The sequence below is a fragment of the Eptatretus burgeri genome, chromosome 8 (assembly GCF_056783735.1).
Source record: "Eptatretus burgeri isolate ZD-2024b chromosome 8, Ebu_testis_v1, whole genome shotgun sequence".
In the NCBI taxonomy this organism is placed as follows: domain Eukaryota; kingdom Metazoa; phylum Chordata; class Myxini; order Myxiniformes; family Myxinidae; genus Eptatretus; species Eptatretus burgeri.
The window spans coordinates 16,875,384-16,887,264 of record NC_140968.1 but is presented as its reverse complement, the minus strand read 5'-3'; the positions used below and the strand labels follow the sequence as shown (position 1 = coordinate 16,887,264).

The window sequence follows — 11,881 nt, the reverse complement described above, 5'->3', positions numbered from 1 at the left end:
AATTTCTATCCTCCCCATTACCTTCAATTTTAATCCTCCCCACTTTCCAAACATCCCCCATTCTCCCAACTAATCTCTTTCTTATCTCCAAAATAAAAAAATAAAAATAAAATAAAATAAAATAAAATAAACCCCTACAACAACAACAACACGCTCACCTTCTCCCGATTCTGCTTCTTCTTCTTCCTCTCAACTTCCTCCTCGTCTTCTTCCTCGATTTTTTTTTTTTTACACTTCCATGACCTAATCTGTTGAACTCTCTCATATATTAATATTAACAACAACAACAACAAAATATATATATATATACATATATATATATATATATATATATATATATATATATATATATACATACATACATATATATACATATATATATATATATATATATACATACATACATATATACATACATACATATATATACATACATACATATATATATATATACATACATACATATATATACATACATACATATATATACATACATACATATATATACATACATACATATATATACATACATACATATATATACATACATACATATATATACATACATACATATATATACATACATACATATATATACATACATACATATATATATATATATATACATATACATATACATATACATAGACCCAACAACAACAACACGCTCACCTTCTCCCGATTCTGCTTCTTCTTCTTCCTCTTAACTTCCTCCTCGTCTTCTTCCTCGATTTTTTTTTTTTTTTACACTTCCATGACCTAATCTGTTGAACTCTCTCATACATTATTTTTAACTACAAAAACGATCCTATAATGCTTCATCTTCCTCTCACACATGTGGTACTCTTTACTGTTTCACAATGCACTACTCTTCTGCTATTTTAACAGACTGCTCTCATTTCGACCTTTCCTTCATTCCTTGCCGAAAAAGTCTAACTATTAGAGCGCTTCTTCTCTCCATGCTCTGAATTCGCCTTCATTGCATCCATCAAGAATTGTGTTAAATCGCATCTCTGACCTAAAACTTTTAAAAACCACAGTTTGCCATGGATGCTCGCTTTCCATCAACCATTCTTTTTGTCCAACTTCAGTGCCAACTCACCCCCTCACCCCTCACTCTCAAAGCAACCATCCCACTCTTCTCCCTCCAAGCCTCCCTCTCACCTCTCTCAAAAATTCCCCCCTCACCTTTCTCCCACCTTTCATCCCCCTCACTCTTCCTTCTCAAAGTTTCCCCCCTCTCATCCACCAACCTGCCTCCCTCCACTGCCCTCTCACCTCCATCTCTTCACTCCACCTCCTCAAATCCTCAACTGCCTTCTTCCTTGTCTCTTCTCCCCCCTCTCCCCCAGCACCAGAGCCTTTTCTCCTCCTCATTCGGCCCCCTCCCCTCGCTGTTCTGCAATACCCCACACTCCTTCAGCAACCCTCCTTACCTGCCCCCCTCGTCCCTTGTCCTACCCTCCCACTCCCCCTCCACCTCCTGCACCCAAAGCCTCCTCCCCTTCCTCTTCATTAAAAGTGTGGACCTCAAATATCCGGGGCCTTCGCTCAAACCTTTCAGATCTTTCCATACAGGTTGCCACTGACAAACCAGACATTATCTGCCTAACAGAAAGTTTCCTCTCCCAAGACGTGTCTGACTCCCAAGTATCTCTCCCTGGCTACTCCCTCTTACGGTATGACAGACCTGAGCCTCGTCCTGGTGGAGGTGTTGCTCTCTTCATCAAATACTCTATTCCTCACTCTCCATGCACTGCTCTCACTCCCCCACACCCCCAGGAATACCTCTGGCTTCGGCTTCCCCTCCACTCCCACCTCATGTTTATATGTGTACTGTACCGTCCACCGAACAGTGATGACTCCATCCACGCCTCACTATCCGAAAACATGGACCATCTTCTATCTTCTCATCCAAACTCTCTCTTCCTCTTATGTGGTGACTTCAATTGTCATCACGCCAGTTGGCTAGGTGTGGGTACCTCTCTCACCTGCCATGGCACCTCAGCAAAAGCTTTCTGCGACTCATTGGGACTGACTCAATCGGTCAACTTCCCGACCCGGATCTCAAACAATGGCACTCCATCTCTTCTGGATCTGATTTTGACAAATTTCCCTGACAATATCTGCTGCTCTTCCTTCGCTCCAATTGGTTCTTCTGACCACGTCCTTGTCAAAGTGGACATCTCTCTGGCTGTTATCAGAGAACCACCTCACCGCCGTCGAGTCTGGCATTTCACTCAAGCCGACTGGCAGGGTCTCCGAGCAGCCACCAAACTTACAGACTGGTCTCCTATCACTACTTTCTTAAACATCAACTCATCCTGGGAATTCTTTCAAAGAAACTTGCTCTCCCTCATGCACAGATTTATCCCCTCTCATGTTCAGTTGTCTTACCCTTCCTCCCGCCCTTGGTTTACTGAAGCTTGTGGCAAGGCAGTTGTCCTGAAACAACTTGCCTTTGCCTCATGGAAAGCAAACCCAACTGAGGGCAATCTCAGTTCTTTCCACAAAGCTCGGAACAAGTGTGTATCTACCCTCAGGAGAGGCAGAAAACAACATCTTTCTCATCTCAAGTCTGAACTCTCAAACCTCTCTCCCTCCTCAAAATCCTGGTGGCGTTTAATCAAATCTGTTTCTGGTGTATGTTCCCCCTCCATCCCCTCCCTTACCTCAAATGGCCGCACTGCTGATTCCACACGTGATAAAGCTGAATGTCTAAACTCGGTATTTGCAGCTAAATCTTGTGTCCTAAACCCATCTCTATCTCTACCCACTTTACCCAGTCGCACCCAACTGTCCCTAGACTCTGTATCCTTTTCTCCTGACAAGGTGGAGAGCTTGCTTTCAAACCTCGAGTCAGATTCTGCAACCGGTCCAGACGGCATCAGCCCACATGTCCTCAAAGCCTGCTCTTCTGCTCTTGCTCACCCTCTCTCTGTTCTATTCACCCTCTCATTTATCCAAGGTCATCTGCCATCTGCTTGGAAATCTGCTAACATCACTGCCCTGCATAAAAAAGGTGCAAAAACAGATCCCTATAACTACAGACCAATCAGCCTTCTCCCAATCATCAGCAAGGTGATGGAATCCATCATCGCCTCAGATATGAAATCCTTCCTCTTCTCCAATGGCTTGATTTCCAATCATCAATTTGGTTTCAGACCAGGTCACTCTACCCTGGATATGCTGCTTCTGCTCTCCCATCAATGGATGGAGGTCCTCAATGCCAGACAGGAAATCCGAGCCGTATCCCTGGACATATCACGTGCTTTTGACACAGTCTGGCACCCTGCCCTACTCACCAAACTCTCTTCCCATGGTATTCAAGGCCATCTCCACTCATGGCTCGCAGACTTCCTCTCCTGTCGCAGTCAACGTGTGGCCCTAAATGGAGTTCTTTCATCCCCTCTTCCTGTGCAGGCTGGAGTTCCTCAAGGTAGCGTTCTGGGCCCTGTTCTTTTTCTGGTTTTCATCAATGATCTCTCGGACTCTCTGGAAAATCCTCTATTTCTCTTTGCCGACGACTCTACCCTCTGCCGTACCATGTGATCCCTCAGACCGGCAAGCAGCAGCTTCTTCACTCACTGCAGATCTGGATAAAATCACAAACTGGTCCAACACGTGGAACATGTCTTTCAATCCAGACAAATCTCACACTCTCACTATGTCTCTTCGAAAGGACCGTTTACAAAACCCCCCCATCCACTTTCTCAACAATCCTCTGGAAGAAGTCTTTTCTTTCAAGCTTCTGGGTGTCACTATCTGCCATGACCTTTCCTGGGAAAGTCACATTTCCAACCTCGACTCAAAAGCCAGTCGCCGACTGGGAATCCTCCGTCGTGCTAAGTCCTTCCTCGGCCCTCTTGAGCTCCTGACCACTTACAAAGCTTTTGTCCGTAGCCTGATGGAGTACTGCTCTCTCCTCTGGGCTGGTGCTCCTACCTCCCACCTTTCTCGGCTTCACGCTGTCGAAACCAGGGCATTTAAGATCATCGGCATCTCCCGCAATGAAGCTGAGTCTTTGGGCCTCTCACTCAATCACCGCAGGTTGGTCGGTGGTCTTTCTGTCTTCTACCAACTCCTCTCCAGCCTTGCCCCCCCTGCTCTCTCTGCGATTTGTCCCCACCACATTTCCACAGGGCGCTCAAGGTCCGCCAACAACCCCCTTCTGGTAAAACTACCAAAATCACGAATCACTGCTCATCTTCACTCTTTCATTCCTCTTTTTTCCCGCCTTTGGAATAAACTTCCTCACTCTATTCTTTCCAATTCTTCCCTCCAGGCTTTCAAAACAGCTGTTCACCTCCACCTCTTATCTTCCCCCATCCAAATCCTCGATCTTTTCTACCCCCGATAATCCACCCAAGCCCACTTCCTTCATTTCTCTTGCTTTCCTTCCTGAAAGTCCCTGAAATGTCCATCTTCTCTTCGCCATGTTCCCCGTCCCATCCCCATCCCTCTCCCTTCCACAGTTCACCTAATGTGTCTGTTCCCCACTGTTTTGTCCTTTCCACTCCCGCCCCTCTTGTCTCATGCCTCCTTGCTGTGAGTTGTGTGTTAGCTCTCATACGAGCCTCGACCAAGGTATACAAAAAAAAAAAAAAAGCTCCCTCACAACCGCTTTTATACGGTTGGAATCCCGAATGGAGGGTAAATTCTGCTATGGGTTGGGTTTCCTCTGGGTTGGATTCCTGACCCAGTGTTTGACATGCAGGCAATTAGAGCTCCAAGCTGTCTCTGAGATTAAAATTAAACGTCAATGTATGTTCCATTTTATAACCGAGGAATGTTCTGTTCGTATAATACGCGATATTTTTTAAATACGTTACCTCTCAGCCCTATTTAATCTGTTAACCAGCGTCATCACACGAGCACACCAAACATTCTCTTGCTTCCCGTCTCCACTCACACAGCTCAAAACAATCACCCCTCACAATTGATTGAACATTTCAAGGACTGGCATTCTGGGAGTTTTTCCACAATTCTCTTTTAACACATTGAATCTGAAAATCATTCCATTCATCTGTTATGCACAATAACCACAATGGTCATTTATGTAATTTTTATTGCCCCCCATTTTCCAGCTAAAATGTAAGACAGGCATTTCACATCGAATTATGTTCAATGAGCATGGCATATGTCAAATGGAGATAAAAATATCTTTTAATAGTCTCACATGGAGGATTCACATTTATATCCAAATGCCTTTTGCATTTCATCTTACAGCAATGATAATACTGTTGCGAATTCGCACCCGCCGGCGTGCGAACGGCCACGTAACTCGAATTGTGGCATGTCGCCCACCGGATGGACAATTCTGTCGTGACCCTCTCGGACCAACGCCAGGAGCAAATCACGAGTGGGCCTTTCGACCTCACCACAATCGTGCCAATCGGCCACCCGCGTAGGATAGGCTTGTTCGCCAAACTCGACCTACCTAAGTACCCACGCCGATGGTAAATCAGGCGATCGTACTTCGCCACAGGTCGACTCCGGACACAAGCTGCTTGGGCGGCCAGTTCCGTACTATCGCGATAACCGAGCGGTGTTATCATCGACCTGGACGGTTCAGATTAATTACCGGGATGTTGCACCCACTACGAACCCCTTACGTGAAGCAAGATGGAGATTCAAATGGAGAAAAGATGAAGCGAAACGGGCACAGTTCAACAAGCAAGCGTTTTATTACGCGACACAGGAAAGCACGTATATACAGCCATACACAAAAAGCAAAGGCAAGAAGAAAACAGTTGACACCGATCTAACACGTACACACGGCAACACTTACACAGTTTTACTTCACAGATGGCGCCAACACACATTTACACAAAAGCAAAGGAAGGAAGCCACCCTCACAGACAAGGAGGCAGACAGGGCCATAGGCCAAATGTGTGCGAGACTGAAAGGAGCGGCCATGTCCGCGAGACCGGGGAGGTCTTACCCGCATCCTCGTGACGCGTTGGCGGGCAAGCCGCAAAATATCCACGCCGCTGTGCCCCGACTCCGTGCCCCTGGCGTGCTTGTTGGCACCACGTTTGGGGTGGGGGAGGAACGGGGCCCCCTTTTGCACTTTCTCAGCACGGGGGAAGGGGAAATTGTTGATACCCTGGGGGAGGGGAGTGGCTGGATGGCTTGGGTCCTGCGACGAGACGAGCGATCCCCCACACTGCAACCTCGTTGCCGACCGCCGTCCTCCTTGCCTCGGACCCGAGCTTCCTTGCCCCGACCAGCCGCCCGCAGCTCCACCGCGCACACTCGACTCAACTCCACCAACGCGACGCTCCTTGTCTCCAAAAGCAACTCCTCGACGACACACTCTCCTAGTTCCACACTCTCCTCGCGAGTCGCCTTCCGCTCGTCATTTTATAGCTCTCAGGAGGCGCCGATATGCAAATTCCCGGATCAGGACGCGATTGGAGGAGGGGCCACACCGCCCCCGGTCAGCCATTGGTCGGGTAAAAATGGGCGTGAACCTCCCCTGATCCTAAAATTTGCATCGATGGACCAAGACGGAATTCGCCTACACGCGCCTCGCGCTTGCCCATTGGACGGAGGAGAAGTGGGCGTGAAGCATTCCTGATCCGCGGATCGACGCGTTCGGCCTCCATGGCCGAACAGCTCCGGGAACACGACGTTTGGTGTTGACTGGTGGTGTTTGGGAATGGCCGTAGAAACGATGATGTGGGATGAAGTTGTGAAGGTAAAGGCGAAGGTGGTGGTGTTTGTGAATGGTTGTAGAAACGATGATGTGGTCGCGTAGATGGGGGAGGTGGCGTTGTTGTAGTGTGGTTGGCGCTGTGGTGGGGATGGCGTGGTTGTTGAGATGCTGTTTGTTTGAAATAAAAGATAGAACAGAAAAATGGCGAACTCAAAGCGTCGCAGCCCGGATGGATCAAATAAATTCCCTCCACACAACGGGATTGGGCTAACGACACATGTACCTATGGAGATATCTCACCTGAGGGCCCTTTATGGTGTAATGCGAATTTCCACAACCGTAACAATACCATTGTATTTCCTGTCATTCAAAAACTTCTCGTATTCTTTCCAAATTTTCTGAGATCTCAGCAAAGTTTTTTTTTCCTCTACAAACCCATCACACCAGGTATCGCTCCACGAAACACCAGAAGACACTCCAAGCTCGTGAATAATTACTCGCACTGCCTGCATGGATGTGCACCACTCAGGGCTTTCGACGACAATTGCACAGTTTTAACAGTCAATTTTTATTCTCATAGATTCATATTTACAAGAACCAAGAAGATAATACCAACCAACACCACCCTCATATCCACCTTAATATAATAATCTTCTTCTTCTTCTTCTTTCGGCTGCTCCCGTTCGGGGACGCCGCAGCGGATCATCCGTTATGATCCACATACTGATTTGGCATAGGTTTTATGCCGGATGCCCTTCCTGACGCAACCCTGGTCGCCTCTGACGACACAGGGATAAGGATTTGGTTTTGCCATGATTCCAGGCTGCCCTACACCCTCTCATCGCGCGGCACAGCGCAGAGCTCCCATCCTCAAGCGATCCTCCAACCCAAGCCTCCGAGTTGCTGGATTACAGGTGCACGCCACTACACCCGGTCCACCTTAATATAATGATAATAGACTTTGTTACCTTTTGGAAAATGCCATGCTGAAAAATTGTCATGCCATCTTGGTCTTAAATGAGCTCAAGATCAGATAAGGTTGAATAATATCTTAAGCTTCAAATACTTTATATCTTTGAATCTTATTTTATTTATTTATTTTACATTTCATAAATGTTCTTGCAGGCCAAACGCTGATCATGTTGGTCGACTTGTATTCAAACACATCTTGAATTCATGTAAATGAATTTCCCACAGGGATTAAAGTCCCTCACCTTATCTGATCTGCAAATCCGTGTCTTCCATCAGCCCACTCTGCAACCACGCTCCTCCAGGTCTTTATGCTCCTGCCAATGGCTTGCTAAATTGTCAAAGAAATTCTCAATTCCTCCTGTACATTTAAGTCATTTCTTAAAACAATAAAACATATGCAAATAAAAACAAGCACAACATATATATGGAGAATTCAGAGGCACTTCAATAAGCAACAGTCTTCCTCTGATTCTAAAGTACATCGGAATATTGCATTCTTACATCGTGTTCAGTGAGATTAAGTATGTTTTTCTTTGATTGAGAGGGTCAGGGAAAGATATATAATCTGAAGCTGACAAAAGAGGAAAACCACATCTGGATATTTCTTTAAACCAGCATTCCATTGGCGCTAGAATAATACCTCCGCCCAGACTTTCAGAAACCAACATAATTCCATTTGTCAAAATCCCTTAATTAGCAAAATAAAATCAAACAATAGGTAATGCTGTTGTACTGAATAATCGTTAAGGATGACTTGAAAGGTCAATCTGTTTTGGGCACCTTTACTGGGCAGATTGATCATCTTTCAACAAAGAAAGAGAGAAGGTTGTTTAAAATGCAAATATATATTATGATAACAAGTACATGTTCAAGCACATAGTATTGAAATAATCATCCCATATTTGTGCACATTTTTCATTGAAGGGTGACAATACATTTACTTTTCAATCAAGTTTAATTATCAAGCCAGTTTCATTGGCAATATTTTATGATCATTGTCATCACCCTTGAACCCATGATGCAAATTCTGGAGAAACTTGCAGACGACTCTTTGCTGATTATTTTTTGCAATATTGTATGTTGTCGCTGGGGGCCTTCTTCTCTTCCGAGGTATTTGAACGATGAGTCGATTTTCGGTTATGTATTGTCTGTTGTTTTTGCATGGATTTTTGGATGCTCTCCTGCGTGGATCCTCATATGCATGTTCAAATTGCCATTGTGAGAGAAACCCTTACCACATATGGAGCATTTGTAAGGTCGCTCTCCTGTGTGGATCCTCATATGCATTTTCAAACTGCCATTGCGAGAGAAACCCTTATCACATATGGAGCATTTGTAAGGATGCTCTCCTGTGTGCATCCTCACATGCTTATTCCAATTGTCTTTCCGAGAGAAACCTTTATCACATATGGAGCATTTGTAAGGACGCTCTCCTGTGTGGATCCTCATGTGTATTTTCAAATAGTCTTTCAAAGAGAAACCTTTATCACATATGGAGCATTTGTAAGGACGCTCTCCTGTGTGGACCCTCATGTGTATTTTCAAATAGCCTTTTCGAGAGAAACCTTTGTCACATATGGAGCATTTGTAAGGACGCTCTCCTGTGTGGATCCTTATATGCTTATTCAAATGGAAATTGTGAGTGAAACCCCTATCACAAATGGAGCATTTGTAAGGACGCTCTCCTGTGTGGATCCTCATATGCTTATTCAAATAGCAATTGTGAGTGAAACCCTTATCACAAATGGAGCATTTGTAAGGACGCTCTCCTGTGTGGATCCTCATGTGCTGATTCCAATTGTCTTTCTGAGTGAAACATTTATCACAAATGGAGCATTTGTAAGGACGCTCTCCTGTGTGGATCCTCATATGCTTATTCAAACTGCCATTGTGAGAGAAACCTTTATCACATATGGAGCATTTGTAAGATCGCTCTCCTGTGTGGATACTCATATGCTTATTCAAACTGCCTTTATGAAAGAAACCCTTATCACATGTGGAGCATTTGTAAGGTCGCTCTCCTGTATGGATCCTCATATGCTGATTCAAACTGCCATTGTGAGAGAAACCCTTATCACATATGGAGCATTTGTAAGGTCGCTCTCCTGTGTGGGTCCTCATATGTATTATCAAAATGCTTTTTTGAGAGAAACCTTCATCACAAATCGAACATTTGTAAGGTCGCTCTCCTGTATGGATCCTCATATGCTGATTCAAACTGCCATTGTGAGAGAAACCCTTATCACATATGGAGCATTTGTAAGGTCGCTCTCCTGTGTGGATCCTCATATGCTTATTCAAATGGCAATTGTGAGTGAAACCCTTATCACAAATGGAGCATTTGTAAGGACGCTCTCCTGTGTGGATCCTCATGTGATGATTCCAATTGTCTTTTTGAGTGAAACATTTATCACAAATGGAGCATTTGTAAGGTCGCTCTCTTGTGTGGATCCTCATGTGCATTTCCAAATTGCCTTTTTGAGAGAAACCTTTATCACAAATGGAGCATTTGTAAGGTCGCTCTCCTGTGTGGATCCTCATGTGCATTTTCAAATTGCCTTTTTGAGAGAAACCTTTATCACAAATGGAGCATGTGTGAGGTCGCTCTCCTGTGTGGATCCTCATGTGCTGATTCAAACCGCCTTTTTGAGAGAAACCTTTTTCACAAACAGAGCATTTGTGCGGGCATTCTCCTCTATGGGTCCTCATGTGTATGTTGATGTTTCTTGGTGAAGTAAAATCTTCATTGCATATATTACACATTTGCCTTTCGATCACCTTTTTGGGTTTGTTTAATTCAATATTTATCTTTGCGCTGTTTTCACCAGATGTATACTTGTAGTTTGAAGGTCGTGAGTCTTGTTCTTGGGATTGTTCCTTCAAAATAGACATCTTCTTCACAATCAAGCTGCTCCTGGACCTTATCTGTCCAAATGGAATCCTTAATTGTTCTGCAAAAACAAAGGGCAAGAAGTTATTTTTCATTTTTTCAGTCAAACTCAAAATGCAAAATATTTCACAATTTTGAAAATTTCATAAACCCTCAATTCAAAAGATTGAATGTTCATTTTGTAGGTTTCTGCTCACCTTTTGCAGAACAGACAGGACTGTCATTTGTGAAACCAACAACTGAATCTACCTTTACAGAAGCAGATCTTAAAGTTTCTGAGACAGATGAACAGTTGTGTTGTCTGGATTCCACATTTACAGGATAAACTGTTATGAGGCTGGGTTTCGGCGGCGATCACGACCGCAAGATGGAGCAGTGGAGTCGGCTCCACCAAACACCCTGAATTTATAGGTCGTCACACTGGATAACTCCGGAGCTGACGGGTCCCTCATCGGACCGAAGATCGCCAATGTGTCGACCGCGTGGGATTGGCTCGATTGCCAATTTCAATTCACCTAAATACCCACGTTGTCCAAGCTACCGGGGAAATTCACCCTCGGCGTGACTTGAGCGGAACGAGCCATGAGTGTGCTCGAACCGTGCGTTACCCGAGCGGATGGTTACCGAGGTCCGTCGGTACAAATGCACAGTTTGCAGCTTCCCAATTTCCCAAAAAGCAAAGTACGAAGCCAATGAAAGAAATACAGAAACGAGCTGAAACATTTAACAGGGAATTTATTGATAATGGTTGGGGTAGTGGGGGGCGGGGGGGGGGGGCGAGGGAACACACAAAGAGCAGAGTTATCACGACTGAGCAAGGAAAATAATGTGCAAAAAAAGCACTCAACAGTTTCGACTTAACAGACTGGCCCCAACACACACATACACACACACACACACACACACACACACACACACACACACACACACACACACACACACACACACACACACACACACACACACACACACACACACGACATGGGCCTGCCGGCCTTTATTGATGCCCCCTAGCTCGGAGGGAAGGTGAGCCGAAGGGGAGAACCTGTCTCGCACCTCCCCGCCTCTTTTGGTTTTTCGATGATCCAGTTCAGCAGGATTCGAACCCACAACACAATGCGATGATGGAGGCCAGCCGGCATGAAGGTGGATCAGACAGAACGCTGGCAGTCCAGACGATACGACCAGGCGACGCGACCTTGACTGGACCTCCGCTGGAGCTCAACACAACCAAACTCCACTCGCTTCCAACTAAACTCCAGGCGGATCGTAACTTCACTCGAGCACAGTCGGGTCTGAACGTTCTGGCTAGCAACTGCGCTGGACCGATCGCAACCTCACTCACGCACTGTCGGGTC

The 11,881-nt window shown here is 45.3% G+C and overlaps 1 protein-coding gene across 5 annotated transcripts in view; it reads right to left on the bottom strand.

Annotated features, from left to right (window-relative positions):
* Positions 1-5,668: 5,668 nt before the first annotated feature.
* LOC147021199 (uncharacterized) overlaps positions 5,669-11,881 on the bottom strand; it is a 476,008-nt gene continuing 469,795 nt past the window's right edge. For 3 of the 5 annotated variants that reach the window (XM_085893646.1, XM_085893647.1, XM_085893645.1), the window contains one exon: positions 5,669-10,584. In XM_085893646.1, the coding sequence (XP_085749772.1) occupies positions 8,771-10,584 (1,814 nt within the window). In that variant the 3' untranslated portion in view covers positions 5,669-8,770. The remainder of the gene's footprint in view (positions 10,585-11,881) is intronic. The other 2 variants (XR_015061320.1, XR_015061321.1) reach the window with 2 other exon arrangements.